This window comes from Thermobia domestica, chromosome 12 (genome assembly GCF_964235325.1).
Source record: "Thermobia domestica chromosome 12, izTheDome1.hap1.1, whole genome shotgun sequence".
Classification (NCBI taxonomy): domain Eukaryota; kingdom Metazoa; phylum Arthropoda; class Insecta; order Zygentoma; family Lepismatidae; genus Thermobia; species Thermobia domestica.
Window position 1 is genome coordinate 43,191,706 of NC_137465.1, and position 24,940 is coordinate 43,216,645.

Consider the following 24,940-nt stretch of genomic DNA (forward strand, 5'->3'; position numbering starts at 1 on the left):
AAATTTCATGTCAAAAGAGCAGTAAATAAGAACAATGAAACGGAAATAAAACTTTCTTGTCCATTTAGCAACATTTTGTTTCACTCATTCTAATTTTCGTGTTTATAATTCTTTTCCTGTGAATTTACCACAAATATACATTTCCCGATTATATACATAGTATCAGTATTAAAAGTGCCCAGCAAAATCATTGTCAAATTATATTCTTACAAGAAGACAGTTATAGATATGCGACAATCATTTTGGACATGAGTGTACCTCTTGAACTCGAGCACTCTGTGTACTTTTTGGTGGCATCTTTTACTTTCCCTTTCTGTATATACGCACCTCTAAGGTGCACACAAGTGATAAGAAAAACTGACTCAAGCAGATATCTCTTTACAGTGCATTAAGTAGAAAATTCATTAAATATGAAAGAAATTCGTTGCATAAAATATTAATAAATAGATCAAGATATTTAGAATATTTAATATATATGGTAAATATTATACATTATAAACGATTAATGTAAAACAATGATTGAAATTAACAATAAAGCATAATTAAACAAAGAAAAGCATAATATGGGTTGCTCTAGTAATCAGGCTGCTTTTGCTTACCCTTTCTTGTATTTTCCTTGTTAGGAAAGGTTTGAAGAGAGCGTACAGTGCGTTGAAATATGCCGGCGTGTTTAAACCATGGAATTTCATGAAGCGAATAGGATATGTGTCCTGTAAGAAAATAGTTGAACAGAAACAATTTAATTTGCTACTAGTGTAATTTTAATACTCGAGATTTAGTAACAATATAAAACATACTTGTAAATCATTATAGACAGCACATACTCTATTGTTTAAAAAAATAATAATAGTGGGCAAACTCTCGTTCGTGGGTTTTCCTGGGGTTCTCCTGTTTCCTTCTACATTTTCATCCCACCAGTTCTTTCTTTATTATTTACTTTCATTAATTATCCGTCTGTTTTAGCCTAAAGGGCATAACCAAGGACATAAAATTTGAAATTTTATTTTATTTCAATTTGTAGTCAAATGAAGTTACGCAGTGTGTTTGTTGTTTTACATGAAACATTAGGTCTACACGTCAATCAAAGTGTGTGTATTGGTAACTTCGCTTATAAGTCAGTCTTCCCCCCTTCTCTGGAAAAAAAATCCTACGGGTTTATCTGCATTTTCACCTATTCTACATGTTCTCTTCTGCAAATTCATCGTCTGGGAAACATATCATTGGCGAGTTTCCATTTTTACTAGCGAAGGGGGTTCGTTTTGTTTCATTTCTACTTCTGAAATCTTCTAATAGAAACGAAGTTCCTGTACATATATTTGAGTACAAACGCGAATCCAAGGGGGACTATAGGGGCTATAGTCCCCCTTGACGATCAGGTATACAATGGATAAAATGGGCTGCAATCCTGCTTTACACCGGATAAAACGGCAAATTATTGGTTTAGCCCCTCCCTTGATCATATCCTGGATCCGCCACTGTATGAGTACATACATTGGTAAAGGTCTTTTCCAATGAAATTGAGTTATTAGGTCGAATGGATTGGGATTGAGTCGTAGAACAGTATGTAGGTAGTTTATTTTCAGAAATGTACACTCATATCCAAAATGATTGTCGCATATCTATAACTGTCTTCTTGTAAGAATATAGTTTGATAATGATTTTGCAGGGTACTTTTAATACTGCTACTATGTGTATAATCGGAAAATGTATATTTGTGGTAAATTTCATAGGAAAAGAATTATAAATACGAACATTAGAATGAGTAAAACAAAATGTTGCTAAATGGACAAGAGAGTTTTATTTTCGCTTTATTCTTCTTATTTACTGCTCTTTTGACATGAAATTTTCCACATACATGTCTTTGCCGATTATACACATACTAACATTATAAGAAATACCGAACGAATTCGTTATCAAACCTACAACAACATATTTATAGATATGCGACTTTGGACATGAGTGTACCTGCTGATGGAGGGGAAGCTTGTTTGGTATGTCATTGCATTGAATAGCATGGGAATGTTGAACCTTCTTTCTCGGTTTACTCGAAAGTTAGAAAAATGTGATATATCATCATGTTTTTCCGAGCCCCTAATATATTTGTAGTTGGATTTGAGTTTAGCGTCTCGTTCAGCAACGAAGCTATATGAAACGTAACCTACAGCTTAACCTTGGGCCCGGACCACATGAGTTCCCGCCGGGAATTGAACCCGGTCTCTCACGCCATGGGCGCGTACCTTATCCACATAGCCACGTAGCCATAGTCTAATCCTGACAATTGGGACGGAACCGGAAGATGTGCACAAACTCCGAGAGATGATTCGTGACATCAAAACTAGTTAAATATGGCTATGAACATCAGCAAAATTCTGTATTGGGCAGTTGCGCAAACAGAAATAGTTTGTGGACATCTTTCTGTTCTATTCCAATAGTCAAGATTCGATTGTCGATTCTAAGTTTACATGTCTGCCACTCGTACACGACGCGGAATTTGACAACATGCAAGAGAACTTTTTTGTCTTCTTTTGATGTCACGAATCACCTCCCGGAGTTTGTGCACATCTTTCAGGTTCACCCTGTATATTGTAGTATAGTATGATAAAATTATATCTAAAAATTAATTCTCTTACATATCCAGATTTTGTATTTTATAATTGAAGAAGTTGTCTTTAAAAGCTAATTTAAATTAATACAGCAAGTTTTAAAACTTATTCAGTTGATTAGACAAATGCGTAAAAACTTGTTAAAAAAAAGTATGTAAAACGTTCTTTAATATTTTATTTTTTAAATTGATTTAAATTATATTTTTTAAAAAAATCAATTCCTACCTTAATTTACTTAATTCAATCAGTTGGCATTTGTCTACTCATGTTATTGTTAATTTTATATTCTATGTTATATAGTTTCAGTGTAAAATGGCTGCCTTGCTGTATCTGGAACTTTGGCAAATAAATAAATAAATAAATTTTTATTTTTTGTAAATTGTAAAATACAAAATTAGAAAAGTTTGGAAATAATTATTTTTAGTTATATTACAGACGTAAAAATGAAATGTTGCTTTGACAAACCATAACTTATAAATGAGGATGTATATGAAGCCCCCAATTAAATTAATTGTCTGACTTCGTGGTACCGAGCTTTCAAGGACATTTTATAATTCCTCTTTATGTAAATAAGCAACACATAGCTGAATACAAACGTTGAAGTCAAATTAAACATCAAGGCTGAAAGTAACTCGTTGAAAACCAACAGTGTGTTATAGATTAAATATATGCATCTTATCAAAGGCAATGTTAAGTTACTCTGCAAAGTTTCTTGCACGCTGTTTAGGCACTTGAAGTTTTGGAAGAAGATGCATATATATATATATAGTACGTAGTTATAACGAGTTTAGGTTGTTTCAAAGGAGCCTATTAGAATTCTGTGAAGGAACTTACCGTCACTATGGAGCAGAGTGTCCTTATTACTTTGAAACTGAGAAGTTTCAACTGCCTTAGTCCCAAGTCGGTAAAATCTGCAATTACAACTAGACCTCCAACTTGTACTGTCTGGTCAATCATGAACAACTCCAAATTTGTGAATATTGCTCTCATCAGTTGAGGAACAGTCATAATGCTTGGATCAATACTACCTGCAGATAGAGGAAATATAAATAAGAGTGGAATCTACGAAAACGGACACCGGTGATACATTATTATTTGCCCGTAAATGAGAAGTAGTGTTGCCCTCGAGACGAGACGAGTCTCATGAACAACACTAGTACATCTAGGTTATAACAATAACATTTATATAAATATGTATATATTGATATGAACAACAGTCCGTACCGTATGATATTTTCTTTATGACCAGACCGGAACATTTAACTTGTTAAGTTTTGTGGCCAGACATGTATAAACATATTTTTCTACATAGTTCTGATATAATATGTAAAGACGCCATTAATAGTGGGCTATTTTCAATTATAAAGAAGTAATTTTGTGAAAAATAAAAAGATTAATGAACGATAAAATTTTAAATATGCATATGTTGATATGCACAACAGTCCGTATCGTATGATATTTTTCTATATGACCAGACCTGAACATTTAACTTGTTAAGTTTTGTGGCCAGACATGTATAAACATGTTTTTCTACACAATTTTGTTATAATACGTAAAGAAGCTATTAATAGTGGTTGTATTTTCAATTATATAGAAGTAATTTTGTAAAAAATAAAAAAAGGTAAATACGGAAAATCTTCTGAAAATACATCAATTTAAATATATTTTTTTATCTTGAGTGTTATCATTGAATATTTAGTGAGTAAACTACGTTTTAATTAGTTCCAGAAATTCTGAAATAACGAACTTAGGGCTAATATGTAGATGTCATAGAGTCTTTGATCTAAAACGCTGTTTCTTGTGTTACATCATATATGCGTATGTGTATTTTCCAGCATTTTCCGGACGTTTAGGAAAGGGTGAATCCGGACACGTTTACTACGTTAAGGTAAATCTGGACAATGTGATTAATCAACTAAGAGGATTCAGAACACTCTCTTGTTTTTTACGTTTTTGAGTGTGAAGTAGAAGCAAGAGTTCGAGCAAAGTATACGAAACAGTTCTCATGAATAAAAATGGTTGGAGTAACGAAGAGTGTTTTCTCACCTGGTTAGAACACTTCGCTTCATGCATTCCAATCTGCAACACTCTGCCGATTTTGTATATTTTAGACGGCGATAGTAGAAAGTTCATTCACACACGAGCCACCGGCAGCAACCTTTGGATTTGACGTTCTTTGAAGTGCTAAAGGTGGACATTGTAACAAATTTATGGATGAACGCACATCCAACAGGATCTCTGACAAAAATGATCTTTGGTGAACTGTTCCGGAAAGCCTGGTATCGTGCTCCAAGTTGATTTTGCTGTGAATGGATTCCGTGCCACCAGTATATTCCCAATTGATCCACAAGAAGTTCGGGAACATGAATTTATTTTGTCAAATGAACTTGATCCACCAGCAGCTGGAAACAATACCTCTTCTGTGTCATCAGACTCATCCCCAAACACGTTTCAATCGCCTTCAGATTCCTCAGTTAAACAGTTTCTACCTTCTCCTGCTGTTGCTTCTCGCAAACCCACATCCCAAAGGTCAGGCATTGTTAAAAATTAAGTATCACCTAACGCAATTTGTTTCAAAATGTCTCCTCAAGCACAATCGAAGGTATGAATGAAAACAATTGTGAATTTTGTGGGAAGAATTATTGCATCATCATCAAACAAATACGGTTCCTGGGTGTCCTGTACGGTGTGTAAAACATGGTTTCATGAAAGATGTGTGGACGATGGTAAGGAACCGTATTTTATCTGTGGACGATGTGTCTGAATTATGATTAGTGCTTCACGAAACTGGCAGACGTGATTAACGCAAGAAAAATAAATGCTAGTCTTGGTACACACATACATTTTACTAATAATCTAGTTATTACTTGCAAAAATAGTAGCACAATGTAGTTCTAATGGAAACAAATGTGATTACTATGTATAATGATTAAATGCTATAGTGATAGTTACACTACTCTAGATTTAGCTTGCAATTTCAACAGTAAAGAAATTAGTATAGAAATTGCTGTTAGTAATTTGTATGTATTTATCATGTATTTGTATTTATATTCCGTTCTTATCATTTTAGAATGTTAGTGTAGCAAGATAGTAAGTTAAAATACACCTATCATGTATATATCCTCCTTCAAGGTTCAGTGTCCGGAATCGCCAACGTACTGTCCGGATTCACCCTTCCAAATTTGCAAATCAAAAATTTTGCCAGCTTTCAAAAAATTATTTTTTATTTCTTAGCATGACATTCCAGGAAAACTGTTTCAGTTCTGCATGTATACGAACATATCATTAAATAATATGACGAAGTATTGAATAATGTTGTTTAGGTAGCAGTAGAAGAGAGAAACATCAGAACTGTCCGGATTCACCCAAACTTACCCTATATGGATAGATAGATATTGGCCATAGTGGTTTAATAGTGACAGAGCATTACCTCTGGGGCGAGGTGTCCCTCCTTCGATCCTAGACAAAGTGAGTCTGTGGTGATCAACATCCTATCCCTGGGTTATCCTATTTTCTCTCGCATTCTCATTCCATCATTTCTCTCATTATAATTCACTTTCATTAATCATCTTTCTACTTTAGCCTAAAGGGAAGTAGGCATGCGACGCAAAACCTAGAAATTCCATTTAATTTCATTTTCTAATATTATTGTATGAAGTACATGACTACTACTATTTTTATGATTTATCTTGAGTAGCTAGTTATTCATCTATGAATTGCTTGTAAGACCACTTCCTGTTTTCTTAGTTAATAGGTTGACTGCCATGAGCATCATATGTGGTGCTCACCTTATTTTTCACCGAGGCCATGAGCACCATATATGATGCTCATGCTCGATATCACAAATTACTAACCTATTCAGGTTCTTGAGCATCATATATGATGCTCATTGTCACAAATTACTATGAGACCATGAGCATGACATATGGTGCTCGGCTCCCATTGGTGCATTTTCGGGAGAAGCAAAATATCGCGACAAAAATGTGACATGACTATCCATAATTGAGTCAAAGGTAAGAAGAAATTGATGGCCTCCTGGGAGCAGTACCCTCATATCACCTTGGCAGTCAACCTGTATTAATAATTCAAGGAAGATAACTAATTGAAACAAAAAAGACAAATCTTACCTAGATTAATGAGAACAATGGTTCTCCCTAGCATGTCCTTTTCCTTTATGACTTTAAACACATCATAAATAGCAGGGCTCTCAGAAGGTAATATTGGTTTTTCAAAATATTCTGGTAATTTCTTCTTGAACTCGTAATATCTTTTTACCTGGAAAAAAGACAAGTTAAATATTTATTTCAGTAATTCATCTGATGTTCGTTGTTTGTATATGAAACTAAAAATAATCTTGATAATAACCTTCAGAAAAACTATGTGAAAGACTAAAAATTACTTTACCCATATTGATTAAATAGAAAAAAGGTTTCATGGAGAATACTGCAGACTTGGGAACATAATGAGTTTCTTACTTTCTTCCTTAAACTTTAGTTTTCCTAAGAATTGTCTCTGATGAGATGAACCAGAATCTTGAACTGTAGATTAGTAAACTACTTAATACAATTATGCGGAATATTTTTTATGTTTAAATTACTTAATACAATTACGAGGGATATTTTTTATGAGTAAACTACTTAGTACAATTAAGAGAAATATTTTCTATGAGTAAACTACTTAGTACAATTGCGAGGTATATTATTATGAGTAAACTACTTAGTACATTTATGAAGGATATTTTTTATGAGTAAACTACTTAATACAATTACGAGGGATATTTTTCTTTCAATCTCCGTTAAGCCACCAGAGAAGAACTATGTGAGATGACCAGACAAGGATAAGACAAATTGTTTGTTAGAAATCACCCATCTATCAAACTGATAGACAGACTCTTTCGTTTAATTATTGTAGCGTAGCGAGCATAAAAACATACCGAGTGCAAGCGAAGCGCGCGCCAAGTGTGAATTACGCGATGTATTCCGATTTCTCCAAGATCTGACAATTCAGAAATAAAAAAAATATACACCTTTTACGAATCACTTGATTCACGCGTTCATTAAGATTGTCTGCTGCCAGATTTCCAGTCTTGGCTATTTTCATCGTGTGCGTCGATAAGTTTTTTAAAATCTCTTTAGCATTTGCGCACACAGCCATCAAAGTTTCCGCTGTAAACCTTACGCATGTTACGATGAAATGCATCTGTACTATATCCTTCCGCCTGAAGAAAACAAATTATATCACGTAGTAAAAGCTTGGCGGACCTTTCTACTGCACTCGATATAATTTCACATTCAATACCTTACAATGATTGAACGACAGAGTTTGTCGGTGTGGGGATTGAGCGACCTAAAACGAACAATTTATCATATCACATGGATTGAACGACAGTCTGTCTATAGGTATCGGGTATAAGCTACTTCCAATGAACAATTTATCGTATCACAATGATTGAACGACAGAGTCTATCTATCAGTGTGAGGAATGAGCGATGCCCAATGAACAATTTATCGTATCGTAATGATTGAATGACAGAGCCTGTCTATCGGTGTGGGAAGTGGTATACGGACAAAATCTCGCGGCCGAAACATCGACGTCCAAAATCTCGCCGGCCAAAACCTCGCGGGACAAAATCTCGCCGGGCCAAAACCTCGCGTGGCCAAAACCTCGCCGCCCAAAACCTCGCGGGGCCAAAACCTCGCCGCCCAAAACCTCGCCGCCCAAAACCTCGCGGGACAAAATCTCGCCGGGCCAAAACCTCGCGTGGCCAAAACCTCGCCGCCCAAAACTTCGCGTGGCCAAAACCTCGCCGTCCAAAACCTCGCGTGGCCAAAACCTCGCCGCCCAAAACCTCGCGGGCCAAAATCTCGCCGGGCCAAAACCTCGCCGCCCAAAATCTCGCCGTGTCAAAACCTCGCCGCGAATGAAACTTTTCTTTAAAATTTACCCAATGTGTTTCCTAATATGCAATTCCACATTACAAATAATAATAATAATAATAATAATAATAATAATAATAATAATAATAATAATAATAATAATAATAATAATAATAATATACAAAACATCGTGTGCGTGGGCTTTCTCGGGTTATTCCCGTTTCCTCCCACTTTCTTTATTCGATCGTTTCCTCCATCCTGGTCATCTACGTCTCCTTTAACCTATAGGACATAATCAAGGGACGTCGTAAAAACTCATATATTGTTTCATATTTTCATGAATATTATTAGATTTTTGTTAAAATTTTAAGTTTTTGGATGTTCCAAAGTTCACGAAACTAACCTCGTTAGTTGTCATTACTTTCCTTATGCAGACTTTCTTTCCCTATAACCAGTTTAAAAACATCCTGTCGCCCTACCTTCACATTGAAATCCTCTGATACTGAAATAGAATTTTCATATGGTATCGCGGGACTTGGTCAAATACCCGTGATACTTCTTCTGAAACAGCGTCTTTTATACCGTCATCCTTATCATCAGTTGGAACATTTACATTTTGATCAGGCGAGATCTTGGGTATGGCGATATTTTGGGGCGCGAGGTTTTGGCCCGGCGAGATGTTGGCCCGCGAGGTTTTGGGTGGCGAGGTTTTGGCCAGGCGAGGTTTTGGCCCCGCGAGATTTTGGCTCGCGACGTTTTTGGCAGCGAGGTTTTGGCCAGGCGGGGTTTCGGCCCGGCGAGATTTTGTCCCGCGAGGTTTTGGGCGGCGAGGTTTTGGCCAGGCAAGGTTTTAGCCAGGCGAGGTTTTGGCCCCGCGAGATTTTGGCCCGCGACGTTTTGGGCAGCGAGGTTTTGGCCAGGCGGGGTTTCGGCCCGGCGAGATTTTGTCCCGCGAGGTTTTGGGCGGCGAGGTTTTGGCCAGGCAAGGTTTTAGCCCGGCGAGATTTTGTCCCGCGAGGTTTTGGGCGGCGAGGTTTTGGCCAGGCGAGGTTTCGGCCTGGCGAGATTTTGGGCCGCGAGGTTTTGGGAGGCGAGGTTGTTGCCGCGAGGTTCTGGCCGCGAGGTTTTGTACCCAAACCGTGGGAAGTAAGTGACATCCAATGAACAATTTATCGTATCACAATGATTAAATGACAGTCTGTCTATCCGTGTGAAGCATGGGCGATATCCAATGAAAAATTTATCGTATCATAATGATTGAACGACAGAGTCTGCTTATCGATAAGAGGAATGAGCGACCTAAAATGAACAATTTACTGTATCACAATGACTGAACGACAGAATCTGTCTATAGGTGTGGGGAATTAGTGACGTCCGACGAATGATTTATCGTATCATAATGATTGAACGACAGAGTCTATCTATAGGTGTGGGAAATATGTGACGTCCAATGAACAATTTTATCGTATCACAATGACTGAACGACAGAGTCTGTCTATCGGTGTGGAGAGTGAGCGAAGCCCAATGAACAATTTATCGTATCACAATGATTGAGCAAAAGAATCTGACTATCGGTGTAGGGAATAAGCGACGTCCAATGAACTGTTTAACATATTATAATGTATCGGTGTGGGGAATGAGCTACCCAGTATGAACAATTTATCGTACCACAATGATTGAACGACAGAACCTGTCTATCGGCGTGGGGAATGAGTGATATCCAATGAACAATCTTGAATGATTCCCATTTCGTCATGTCATGTGGTTTCCCTCGGACGATTAAGGAGGATTGAAAGAATCACTCGTATATCTCTATAACATTTTTTTAGGCATGAGAAAATTCTCTGAATGAGTTAAATTAACTTTACCCCATATTGTTTAGATACTGAAAACCTCTCATGGAGAATACTGCTTTTGGTAATTCAACCATGACCATACTTTCTTTTCAAAACTTTGCTTCCCTTAAAAATTGTATTCAGAGATGAGAAACCTCTGTGAATAAGATTAATTAACATTTTCGAATCAATTAACATATATTGTTTAGATATAGAGAAGTTCTGGAGAATACCGCGCTACATATTTATCTTTCTCTACAACTGAAAATAAGGTACAACTGAAAACAAATTAACAGTATACAAAATCAAGAGGTATACATTCAACAAATTTAAAGGGGTACAAACAGGATCGGATTTAATGTTTTGCCGCCTCTAGGCCGAAAAATGCTTGTCCTTCTTCACCCCGACGAAAGAAAAAAAAACTTCTATAGTAAACATTAAAAAAAGAAAAGAAGTTATTTTATTTATGTTATGTTCTTTCAACTTTTTTCTATAAATTTTAATCAATTTCGGTATGGTAAGAGGGTGTTATGAGACGCACATGTGCAGAAGAAGTGCGCCACGCAACAGAAAAACAGGGATGCGCTCCCGCCCTACGCAATTGTATACGGCAAATATAACGTCAAAATTCCAGTTAATTTCAACCACCAATAAAAATTGAAGCGAACAGAACCGTTAAAGGAATTATTACTTAGAGACCTTAGAGGTCTTACGTTAATCATAGTCTATTTTTATTTTTATTATTCAACTTTCGCATTTTTCGTCTTTGTTATTAGGTTTTCGTCCAACGTGCGGTGTAAGAATGCTGCGCCCAAGGTCCGGCCCTAGTGATAAATCTGGCCCTGGGTGAAAAGTCCTATTGGTCCTGTGGATCAAGTTATATTGAATACTAAGAATGATAAATGCCCAGGTTATACATATTTTATGAATTGCAAGTGATGCAAATAGTTTTACTTACTGATTTTAGCGCCCTCTCATGATTGTACTTCTTCGCCCTCAAGAAACTGAGCAGAAAGCAGTCGTCCAGCCTTGAATGAAGGTTTTTTATACCTGAAATAAAATAATACAGTTGAATTGCCTGGAGGGATAATTTAATTTGGGTTAAATTCCAAAGTTGGGCGTCCGTTTCCAGCAAAATTTTTAAAATGTACAGGAAAGATATGGATAATTTGATCGTTTGTGTGCTTGATAATATGTAAGAGTCTCGAAAAATCTGTTTATTTGTTATATATAAGCGGTTTATAAACATGGGACTATACGGCGAGCGGAGGGAACTACTTGGCGCAAGGTAACTGAACAGTTGGATTGTGGGAAAGAAACGAGCATTTATGTTATCAACATGGCAAATGTACAAGGGCAATGAACTAACAGTTTTAACATTTGTGAAGCAATACGTTGATAACGAGCAAAATCTTTTAAAAGTTTGTGAAGAACACGGACCAATGTACCTAATAACAAATTGCAGAAAGTGTGGAAAGGAGATAACAGCGAAAAAACGTGGCGAAAGCGGACGCCCAACTTCGGAATAAATGCCTTTAATTTTGATTTATATAATTTTAATATCTAATAATCGAATTTACGTCATATTAAATATAGGCTATATAATATAATTAATATTCATTTTAAAAAGCAAAGAATATTTAATGGACTTCGAGAAAAGAGTCGATTAAATATCATTTAATTTCAAAGAAAACAAACAAAAGAGATAAATCATGGGCTGGGAAACAAAATAGTGTAGTTACTGAACGAAGTTAATACATTTTTGTACAGTTTCTAGTTTCATACAAATAATTACTCCGTACTTCAAACAAAACTGTACTTGAATTGCTTGATTAATTTTTAATTAATTCTCATCATCATCGTCTTCTTTAGCTCACACGGCATAACCGTGGGATGTAAAACTGAAATATTTCATTTCATTTTTCTAAGTGTATAAAACCTAGTTATTTAGTCAGATAGCATGACAGAAAAATAGAACATTATATAATAGGAGGTAATATTAAGAACTACGTTAAAAGAGAAAATGCAATTATATCATGTTGTTAAGCTCTTGTACTATTAATGATGTTTTGTGCTCGTTTGTTTGGTGCTTAATATTCTTTTTCATCACCTAGGCTAATGAGATTTCTCTCAGCCCAAAGGCGAGAACACTTCGATTCAAAAGGGACCAAAAATAGAGGTGCCTGGTAACTCTTACATCACGTCTATGTGAATCTTCTTGATAACGAGATCTGATAAAACCGGAATGCAGATACTATGGTAAAATCCTTGGCAAACAACTCAAAAATCGAGTTGTGGCAAACAACATGCTACCGAATCTATTGTTCGTATCAACTTACAATGAGTCACCGGACCAAACGACTTTTTGCTCTCACTAAATAGATAAGAGTTTAGTTAGTCTTGTGACAATTATTTTGTGCGGTTATCTAAGCTGTTGTTCCTAAGCCCTAAAATGGAGAGTGAAAAAGTACTTACTCGTCATGTGATGCTTTGGGAATTTAAACAATGCAAACGTGCAAAGGCGACAGCTGATAACATATGCAGTGTATACGATGAAGGACTAATAACTAATCGAGCAGTTAGAAACTGGTTTGCCAAACTTCATTCGGGAGATATAACCTTGAAAAAGATGAACCGATGGCGGATCCTCTTTTTGACCTTGACGAAAGTTTCTAAACGCAATATTGGAGCAAAATCCATGTCAATCAATAAGAGATGTAGCAGAAAGGTTGAAGACATCACAAATATTTGCCACAACCTAGAGAAATTAGGGAAAGTTAGGAAGTTAAGAGTATGAGTACTTCATAGTCTCAATGAATGGAATAAAGAAGATCGCATGTCAGTCACCATAAGTCTGCTCTCACGGGTAAAAATCGAGTAATTTTTTACACAGGATTACAACAGGGAATGAAAAATGTTGTATTTGAAATTCTTGTCCTAAAAGACAGTGGTAAGGATAAACTACCCACTACAATATCCGAAAGCAAACATCCATAAGAAAAAGATGTTGTTGTGTGTATGATAGGATTGTTGAGGTATAATCCATCTCGAGTTGTTGAAGTCAAGTTTAACAATTAGTGCGGGTAGGCTTACATACGTTCGGCACTAGTAGTACAATTATGCAAACAGTGAAAGAGAAACTCCATGAAAAGCATCCTGTACTCGTCAATCGCAAAACGTCATTCTTTTACTGCACAATGCACGACCACATGCAGCAACGGTAACTCAATTCTGGAAGCTTGGATGGTCTGTTTTACCACACTCATCGTACTCCCCGGACCTTGTCCCGACAGACTACCAACTTTTTCTGTCCCTTACAAAACTTTTTGAATGAAAAGCCTTTTTTCTTAAGAACAATTCGGTCAAGCTGTCAAAAACTTCTTCCAGTTCAAACCAACCACATTTTATATAAGAAAACAATTGATAAGCTGCCTAAAAGATGAGAGAAGGTCATACATAGTAGTGACGAATACATAATGAATTAATACAATTTCGTTATTTAATGAAACAAAAATAAGTGTGATACAAAAAAAGGGAAGTTATTCATGATTCAACCTAATATTCCATCCACTTCCAGGGAGACTTTAAATACATTAAAGCTGAAAGTAGCACTGTGAAAATATTGGCACGACCGGCGATAAGACCACTGAAGAATATCCTTCTTCGGCTAGGAGCGCCGACTCCGGAGTTGCTCTAGTGCTCGAGCGCCTCCAAGAAATTTTGTGTGGTTGCTCAGCACCCATACATAAAAGGAAGAATAAAATCAGGAAACAGAAAAGAAATGAAGGAAAACGATAAATTCTAATCTTTCGCCTTATTTCTTAAATGATAATAGGGTCCGACAAGTGAAAAAGGAAGATAAAAGACTTGGAGTTTTGAACTAAAGACAAGCATTTCATTCAATTCGCTGCATTATATATACATTATCGTTATTCAAAACTATGCGCTTAAATATTGTTCTATTTAACGAATTTCATTTGTTTCCTCCCGTTTTAAAATCTGTAAATCGAAATTTTGGCGTTCAAAGTGGCATGATTAGTTCTAAAATGGGAAATCAGAACTCTATAAGCTGGCTCCCTATCTATGTTGTCATACTTTTCTTCAAGAATAATTTACACGATAAAAAGCAAACTCCGTTTTCATTCAAAAATATCTCAAAACTCTATTTTCAAAGAAGTCAAGCTCCAAAATATTTCGAGGGAGAACCCCCTGCTAACTCTGGAAGTACCTTCAGAACACCGATTGTGCACCGGTGTTCCTTCTCGCCGCTACCTCTTGGAATCACCACTGGTACTTATTATTATAGGACCCTACTTTTTTTTTTTTTTTTTTTTTTTACGCTGAGGGTATGGATATTTTTCAATTATAAGGGATATTTGTGGCAGCCCCAAAGATGCCTTTGTTTTTAGGTTATAATTTAGGACATATTTGGCATTTTTAGGGCATAAATATATGCGTAGTAAGGCATTCTAAGTGTTAGGTAATAGAAGTCCAACTACTACTACTACTACTACTACTACTACTACTACTACTACTACTACTACTACTACTACTACTACTACTAATAATAATAATAATAATAATAATAATAATAATAATAATAATAATAATAATAATAATAAAGGTAGGTTTAGTGATGTTCACTAAGAAATATCTACATATTATATGTGATTTACAATGGAACTGAAAAACTTTGTTCTCATCAATTAATTTAATCTAGTTTAGAAGAGCGTATATCTCTGGTGCGTAGGTTCCTGGTTCGTTTCCCGGCCAAGTAAGTTTGTAATGGACAATATCGTGTCCGTGGGTTTTCTCGGGGTACTCCCATTTCCTCCTACTTTCTCATTCTACCAATTATTCCATCATCATTCACTTGCTTTAATCACCGTCTGTCTCCCTTAGCCTAAAGCGTATAATCGTCGGAGGTAGAAACTGAAATATTTTGTTTCATTTCAAACTAGTTTAGCTTATGTAAATAATATGTTTTGGAAGTACATGTCTATAATATTTGTAGAGAATGCAGGGAAACAAGGCTTTTTAGAATGACACGAAATGAGTGGAGTAATTTTCCGCAATCGCACTTGACTCAAATTGCATTGGATGTTGCAACAAGTTAAAAAAATTTAATTGTCGACATGGTGTGTCCGGCATTATTTACAAAGTAATTAAGAGGAAGTAGTAATTGATCTAAATTTAATTATAGCAAGGGAAAGCGAATAGAAAATATGATTACACAATTCGTTTGGCTTCGTTTGTTGTTAATTACGGTTGATGTGCGTAGTTTCGAACGAAACATGGCGCGTATGTGTATAAATACTATGCATTACCCTGCTGCGCATTTTTTTACCCTTGTAAAGGTAAAATTGAATTATTTTAGAATATTATTATGGTTCTATGCAAATTTGTCACGCACGTCAATACAAGAAGTAAGAACACTATAGAAGTAAGAGTACAGTTACTTGTGAACATCTATTAAAATAAGCTCTCCAAGCTGGTTTAATGGTTAACACACTCGCTTTTGGTGCACATCGTCCCGAGTTCGATTCCCGATGGGAGAGCATTGAACATACTAAGTGGTTTGGGTTAAACTGTAGGTCCACGTCTCATAAGTAGCCTTGATGTTGAAAAGGAACGCTGAGCTTTAACAAACAAACAAATGAAGTATTTATGTTTCTAACTTGTGTCGTCCATAACATTGTTTTCTACTACAAAAATACTCGCGTCGTTAGGAAATGGTGTATTTTTTAATAAACGTTAGAAATTATTACCCTGTTGTTTTTACACTTGCAGTATTTATAGTTTGTGGAAGTGTGTCTTATCCTTAGAACGCACAACGTCCTTCCGGCAGAAGGTAACGTCCTAAAAGTCCTACCATGTTTATCTACAAATGAGAGTACTTTGTATACGTCCAGCAGGACAGAAATTTCTCCTAGTGGAAATAGTCATGCCAACATTTCTAGTTTTAGCGCAAAAAAGAATCATGTTGGTACGACTATTAGTTCAATAATAGAGAGATGTTTTCTAAAGGGGATCGTGTGTACGCTTAAGCTTCTTTTTTGATCCGCCAAACACCAATCATGTACTCTCAATTATCTCATAGATGGATCATCCTCTGTAAACAGTTTTCAATGTTGATAGTCTGATTTTAAAGATGTAAAGAAATAACAATTTCGTCATATTTTATGTTCCCTGTGGGGAACGCCGGGACCGACTTAAAATGCGTACTGCCGGAAGGTTTCCGTCCTGGCGGCAGAACGGCGGCTTGTGGGACAAAAGTCCTTCCGGAAGAGCCTTCCGGCAGGACGGAGGCTTGTACGTTGTCATAGAAAGAAATCTGGATATTTTCTGTATACTTCTAATCTTCGTCAACAGGGAGAGTCTAATTTAGTATTGTAGAAGCTTTATCTCCTACGTTCCGCAAAAGTTCTTTTTTTAAATTTTTTTTAATTAGTGGTTTCTTGCTCTATTTCAACAAAACTGTTGGTAATTACTGAGAGTATTCTTATGATATTTTACCATAATAGAGCAATGCTGCTCAGTAGCTGCACATGAGACCTATTTTATGGCAATGTTGTTTTGAAATAAACACCCTGTATTTTGTAACCAAAGTACAAAAATACTTTAAAAATTACGAAATTATGATCAGGAAGACATGGTTCAACCATAAAAGCAAACTAAATATTTTAACCCTTTTGGACCTGGTGGTAACATTTGTGTACATCATATTTTAAGATTAATATAATTGCTCTGGAGGATTCAAAATGGCTGGGTTTTCATGTCAATATTCTTTGAACTTGTCTACATCACTTTTCGCTATTTCTCTGGTGCTTTTATCTGTTGTCAGGAAGCTACGCACATTTCTTGTAGAGCACTTGTAGGGGCTATCACGATGGGCAAAGCTCAGCCATGTAGGCTGTTTTATTCTTAATAAATTCTCCTTCTGTTTTAGTGATGTGTTTTTGAGTGACTAAACTATGTATATCACAATGATGTTTTCGATTAATGCCATTTTGTATTTTACATACGTATTTCAACAAAGTGCACGCAAGATGCTTCGTCCATAATTCTCTAAATATGACACCCGCAAACATATTGATGGTTGTATTTCATTTGTTAAGTCAAAAAGAATAATAAGACAAAATAAAAATAAAATCGGGGAGTAAACAAAAAATCAGGGCTGAAAGGGTTAATGGTAATGCTATCAATGCTTTCCAATTAGAGGTTTAAAATTAAAGTTTGGAGTTAATGATAATTTTAGGTTATCTCTTAACCTTTGTGTACTGTCTTGTACGTGTCATGATGAAACGCTTGATAGGGTATGTTTTAGTATAAAGTTTTACCTTAATTGGTGGTATCTTGAATTCTTTAATGTAGCCCACGAATGACATCTTTAGCGCCATAAAGCATCGTTCTGGAATTTTCTCCAGAACTACACATGAGGATATCCCGTCTAGCATGCCATTTTGTTCAGCCTAATCAGATCTATCAATTGATATATGACTCATCTTTAGATAAGTTTTTCTTCTGTTATATGTAGCTTTATCCATGAGGCGAGAAAATTCATGTGTCTCATAGGGCAACACTAGTTCACTCGTAGAGCCAAGAAGAACTTCCAACATTAGACTCAGAGTCAACTCCGGAACGCGTGATTTTTCGGGCAATAATCATGAGTAGAAAATCAATACGGGCAAAAACCACGACGAGGAAACAACATGACGAACAAAAAACCACATGACGGTTTAAAGATATGCAAGTCATTGCACAATATGGCCCAATAATAAATATGGTTTAAGTGTTGATATATCGCGCTCTTCATGGACCTCTCGTAACGCCGAAGGATTCTGATGACTTCTAGATGACATTAAGGAAAAAAGGGGGCATGCTTATATATATATATATATATATATATATATATATATATATATATATATATATATATATATATATATATATATATATATATATATATATATATATATACAGTGGCGTATTTACGATTTTGTTTCGGGGGGACTTCGTCTGAAAATGTGAAAATTCTGCAAGATATTTCATATACCGGTACTTTACTATAGTAAGTAAGATTTCGGGGGGTGGGGCTTAAGCCCGGAAGCCCCCCTAAATACGCCACTGTATATATACCTATATATTAGGTGAACTTCTTTCAGAATCGAAGTGACACGAGAAATAATTCTTCGAGAATTGATACGAGATGAGAAGGAATTCCTCGGAAATCGAGACGAGACTATACTTCTACAAAATTTATAAGGCAAGACGAGATAACCTCCTTTCTCGGTTCGTGAACAACACTAGTTAAACGCTAATAGTATTGTACAATTTTTGCAATAATTCAGAAGCAATAAACAATATATATATATATATATATATATATATATAGTGGGCTGCGCTGGCTCAGTGGTAGAGCATTCACCTCTGGTGCATGAAGTTCTTGGTTCGATCTCAGCTCGCTCCAAGTGAGCTTTGTGGTGGACAAACACCATATGCATGGGTTATCTCTACGTTGTTCGTTTCCTACTACTTCCTTCATTCCACCATTTAATTCATTTCTCATCATCACTGTCTCCCTTAGCCTAACCGGTATAACTGTAGGACGTAAAACAAAGATTCCATTTCATTTCAAAATATATAATTTTGATTATATAATTTATATAACAAGATGTAGTATCCCTACTTGCAAAAGGCTATTAATTGAACCACTCTTAATTGTTGCTTAAATTCATTTTATAACCACGAAATTGTCCAAAAATGCAAGTGGCCAACAATCATAAACTATACACTACAATGTCTAGTGCAAGGTTGACGAACTTTGGCCTTTACAGTCGTAAAGTGTGGTCTTCTGGGCCTCTTATAAAAAATGATAAACTATATGAGAAACATGAAATATACGGGGAATATAATTTTGAAGTTACATTGTCAAATTATCTACTGTTATATAATGTAGTTTTATATCTTTTCAAGTGCATTATTAATGTAATTATATATACATTTTATGTACATTATTAATGTAACTAATAACTATAAAATAACTACAAAAATTAGGTCCATTCAAAACTATTATATGTAACCTTCTTAAACGGGCATCGTTACTGCGACCTTTAAAACAAAAGAGGTTCCCCACCTTAAGTCCAGGCTATGAAAAAAGCTCTGAGAATCCACTTTTACCATTTTTCCAGGTGCTATCTGTTCACTTTCCAAAAATGCTCAAATTCAGTCTTCTTAGGTTATTCACCGAAATTAAGACAAAAAATTCGTGGGGAGCTGTAACATTTAAGGTTTAAAACTCTGTTTTGAATTTGTCTCTGTGTATAATAATAATAATAATAATAATAATAATAATAATAATAATAATAATAATAATAATAATAATAATAATAATAATAATAATAATAATAATAATAAAGACTTATTGAAGTGTGTCACTATATGAACCACCATCTAATCGTGTCTAAAGCAGAACACAACGTGGCTGGCTCTGATTGCTGATAGTTTCATATTCTCGGCTGCTTTCACATCTAATATACAAATAAGCCATCCACCGTTCTCCGTTCAACTGTAACGGATTGAGGAAGCTCAGGGATATGCGCCAACTTGCAACAAAGCAATAACTCAACCTGTTTCGAAATCAGCGCAAGTAAACAAATGGGCGGGACCCAGGGCCAGAGTAACGGCGTCGGGACTTTAAAAGAAGTAAACAAGGCAGAAAGTAGAAGAAGCAGAGACACATTAGAAGAAGCAAACTGGATAGAAAGGAGAAGTAGTAGAGAACACTAAAAGAAGCAACGTAACGGAAAGATGAAGTAACAGACATATTAAAGGAAGAAAACAGGATTGAAAGAAGAAATGACAAGGACATACTACAGTAAAAGTAGTGAACTATAAAGAAAGAAGTAACAGAGACATACAAGCTACTGGAACAGAAAGGAGAAGTAACAGAAAGAATATTAGGAGATACAAACAGGATGGAAAGGAAAAGAAGCAGAGACAAGTAAAAGGAACAAATCAGACAGAAAAGTGAAAAAGGTACATATAAAAATAAGCAAATGAGGAAAAAGGAAGAGTTAACGGAGGCACGTTGAAAGAAGCAAACAACCTGAAAAGAGAAACATTAGGAGATATAAACAGGACGGAAAGGGAAGTGGCAGAGACATATTAAAAGAAACAAATCAGATAGAAAGGAGAAAAAAAGTACATACTAAAATAAGCAAACAAGAAAAAAGAATATAACGGAGACATGTTGAAAGAAGCAAACAAGGCAGAAAAGAAACGTAATAGAGACATATTACAAAAGACAAAGATGGAAAGAAGAAATGGTAGAGAATATAGATGGTCAAAAAATTCCGGAAAATTTATTTCCCGGAAATTGAAAATCTTATTTTCCGGATTTCGGAAAAAAATCGGAATTCGAAAAATCCGGAACTAAGAAAATTCCGGAATTCAGAAAAAGTCCGGAATTCGGAAAACTTCCGGATTTTTTCCGAAATCGGAAATTTTTAAAACGGAATTTTTCCGATTTTACTTTACGGATTCCGTAAAGTAAAATTTCCGGAATTGATCATCCCTAGTAGAGACTAATTGAAAAAAGCAAACGGGACGAAAAGAAGTAGTACAATATTAGAGATGTATTAAAAGAAGCAAACAACAGAAAGGAGAAATAATAGAGGCATATTAAAAACAGGAAAAGGGTAGAAAGTAGAAGTAACAAAGAAGGAAATGAATAGAAGTATCAGACATTTTAGAAGAAGAAACCGGAAGATAAAGAGATATCAAGTAGCTGAAACAGTTTTCGCCAATAATAAGAAGAAATAACATACAATAACTCCCATCATTGAAAGTTTAGTTCATCATTCAGAGTGGACTACTAGAACTATACGTTGGAAGGACAAATCGAATGATGTGAGGGACAACAAACGAACGTATTGGGCGATACAAGTATCATGAAATGAGACTATTTAGGTAAATAAAATCATTGACACAGGAAGATGAAGAATTTAATAATAGAATAAATTTACCTTCTATCAGAATACCCGTTTGGTGTTAATGTCACAAAAATGTAAAAAAATACAGATAAGCATGAATGAAGAATACATATATTTACCCAGTACTCGCTGTCGAAATTTTCTGATCTCTTCTTTCACTGTTTCTGGATGTTCACCAACTTCTTCTTTTGCCTTCCTTATCCATTCTTTTGACAAATGATGCTCGAATCGTGGATCTTTGAACAAGCTTGTACTTGAAAAAGAACAACTCGCTTCACTGCAGGCCATACCCGTAGAAAAATGAGTCCTTAATAAAGATTATAATAACGAGATCGAATTCACTATAGCTGTAAAAAGAAGAAAAACAGTATATTTACATAATTAGTCTCCATGGTGATTAATTGGTTTAAACAGTAACCATGGCAACACATTGAAATACTGGAAAGGGCTTTTTAACAATCTTTTTCAGAAGTTCTACAATGTACTGAAAGATTTATTGATCAGTATGATCCATAACATTTCAATAGCAGTTCAATAAAAATGATTCATTCTCATGGCTATATCGTGGTTGTTGACAAGACACACAATGGGATAGCTACAATCAAAATGGAAGAATGGAACATACTGTATCATCCCTTCAACACTTTTATGCTTTTTTTTTTTTTTTTTTTTTTTTTAACGGAATCGACTAGAAACATCTTTCATCATTGTTATTTATTGTTTAGGATGTCAGTTCCAAACTTTACACGGATTCACTGTAACAAAAACATAGCCGAAATTTGTAGTTGGAGAGTGGTGAGAGGGGATATGGCAAGATAGCTTAATTCTAATAAATGTTTGTTTAACAACTAGGAATTGTGCGATATTCTTTCTTAGAAATAAGGGAATTTGAGTTATGGTATGCAGTTTTAATATATAGTAAGTTAGAGAAAGAATTGGGTATTTCTTATGATAGCAGTAACTACTACTTAAAAGCAGTTACTTTACGCCCTTTCCCCCATTTTTTTTTCTCGTACCCAGATACAGTTTCTTGAAAATCAAATTATTCAGTATGCCCAGTGGCGTATTTAAGGGGGCTTCCGGGCATAAGCCCCGCCGAAGTTTTATTTACTATTTTAAAGTAAATGAAATACCTTGCAGAATTTTCACATTTCCAGGAATAAAGTTAGCAAAGCTCCATCCGAAACAAAATCATGAATACACCTGAGTATGTCTCTAAGAAAATTTGAGGAGGAGAGCTCTTTCCTGCTCATTTTTTAATGATATTATTATTAATACTGTGTGTAGTAACTTGTATATATGATATATTTAATACTTGACTTGTTTTTAAAATAATATTGTAAAATTTTCGTATTTCTCTTTGTAGGTACGTGAGGAAGATAATGGGATCTTCTATATTTCAGTTCTTCCTGATTTGTGAGTATTCAATATAGTGTTCTATTGTTTACATTACGCTGTCTTCAGGGGCGTACGCACGGAGTGGGTCCTGGAGGTCCGGACTTACCCCCCGAAATCCCGATTTTTTTGTAAATGTAGTCTACTTTTAGGGGCAACTTAGAAATTTTCATATAATTTAGCCTCAAATTGTATTTTGACCCCCCAAAACGCTTTAGACTCCTCCCGAAATAAATTCCTGCGTACGTCCCTGGCTGTCTTCGATCTTCACAGACATTGCATCTATTCGACCCCTTAACTAATCCTATTAAACTTCCACATCTATGTATTATACACACTGGCTGAAGATAAGACAAATTTCTAAACCCCAACGAATTTTTGAAAAAGAATAATATATCTTCGGGAAAGAAAAATCCGATTGTCTATACTAATCAAACGAATATAAAATGGTCTTTAATGAATTTACTTCTTATTATCTCCTTTTTTGTGTTTGTTTGCTTCAATCAATATCCGGACAAAGCTTCGCCGCCCTAGAAATCCCGTGGGCCAAACTGTTGCATGGCCAAAACAACGCGGGACAAAATCTTACCTGGCTAAAATCTCACGTGGCCAAAATTTCACGGGTAAAAATTTCGCCTGAGCGATAATTTGTGGAATGAAATTTCACCATGATAGAACCTCCGCTTGACCATTTATTCCGTGAGTTTGTGATGGACAACGTCGTGTGTCTGTGGGTTTTCTCAGGGTATTCTCGTTTCCTCCCTCAATTTCATTCTATCATTATCATTCACTTGCTTTAGTCACCCGTCTCTTTTAGCCTAACGGGCATTCGTCTCCCTCAGAGAAATATACGCCTGATCCCAATTCGCTGTATTGGATTGACAGAACCATTAGGTTTTCTGTAGTTAACTATTAACACAACAGATAGTGCTAGTCCCATTATTATCTTATTTAAGTGATATTGAGTTGCAATAATCAATAAAAACACAAGGACGATGAAATATCACCACGCGAGCCGCTGGTGCAACGTCAGTACACACGGGCGTGCAAAAATTGTGTTCAAACCAAAACTATCAATAATTTTATTGTAACAATTTCTTTGCACTTAATAAAGTAGATAGAGGAAACCATTTTACTTTGTAGAGTCCTGCTTTCACCTCTGATAGAGAGATCATTTTATTAACAACCAAGCATGAAAACATAATTTAGGAGCTCCTTAAATTAAGAGATATTACACGGAGCCTTAAGTACCAGTAACAAAGTGTTGAAAACCAATGCGTTGATGACGTATCTTAATCTTAACTGCGCACCCTCTAGGTGGCAATTGTGCATCATGAGCTATAATTACAGAAATTGAAATTTAATCAAAACCAAAATGATTTTCTCCTTACTGTTGATCGAGGGAGCCTTCCGGTTATTATCGAGTGGTACATGTAACGCGTAGGAATTCAATGAGGGATACACCCTCAGCCCCTAGTCGAAGTATGCAGTATGATATACAGTACGTTTCTCAACGATTCAAGTGTTGTTTCTGTTCTTTTGAATAAAATTGCAATATGTGAATTAATTTCGTATTCAGTTTCATTATACGCATTTACAGGGTGATCCACTAATTTCGTTACACCCCTATGTATTTATGTATTTTGCGATGAGGTAAAGTTATGAATCAGAAAAACGTAAGTGATAAAAAGGCAAACTTGTAATTTAAATCAGAGAGTATGTATGAATACTCTCATTTTCGTAACAAATATTAATACGTCTCCAGATACGTTCTGAAATTCTACGCAGTGTTGCACGAGTAATGGTTGAAAATGCAAACGTGTACTGGCAACCTGGTGTTTGACATAACCTCACAATACATTATCGCAGGGCTTCGGAGAGGCCAAACCAGAGATGCTGGTAGCCGTGAAACCCACGCCCAATCAATCTCTTAGGAAACACTTCGTTCAGATATTCTCGCACGGCAATTGAATAATGGCCTGGTGCCCCATCTTGCTGAGACCAAGCTCAAGCGATAAGCTCTTCAACTTGCAGTTGAGGAACAAACCAGACCCGCAATATGGTGCGATAGGATTACTACAATAGTACTGTAGTACTATTCACTGTCTTGTCCTGTGCAGGGAGTAACGAGACTTTTGTGCCACTCTGTACAGTGTATGGATTAGCTGCCAATAAATTACAATTTAAAAGTAAACAAATATTTTTTTAAATTAATTTATCAAGTTTAATTTGAGCTA

General features: G+C 35.6%; 1 protein-coding gene across 1 annotated transcript in view; it reads right to left on the bottom strand.

Annotated features, from left to right (window-relative positions):
- Positions 1 to 24,940, bottom strand: part of LOC145666437 (clavesin-2-like) — an 81,024-nt gene that overhangs the window by 27,577 nt on the left and 28,507 nt on the right. The window contains exons 2-6 of the mRNA XM_081733663.1: positions 21,428 to 21,655; positions 11,273 to 11,364; positions 6,731 to 6,878; positions 3,438 to 3,631; positions 600 to 710 (exon numbers count right to left, since the gene is read on the bottom strand). Coding sequence (XP_081589789.1) covers positions 600 to 710; positions 3,438 to 3,631; positions 6,731 to 6,878; positions 11,273 to 11,364; positions 21,428 to 21,596 — 714 coding nt within the window. The 5' untranslated portion in view covers positions 21,597 to 21,655. The remainder of the gene's footprint in view (positions 1 to 599; positions 711 to 3,437; positions 3,632 to 6,730; positions 6,879 to 11,272; positions 11,365 to 21,427; positions 21,656 to 24,940) is intronic.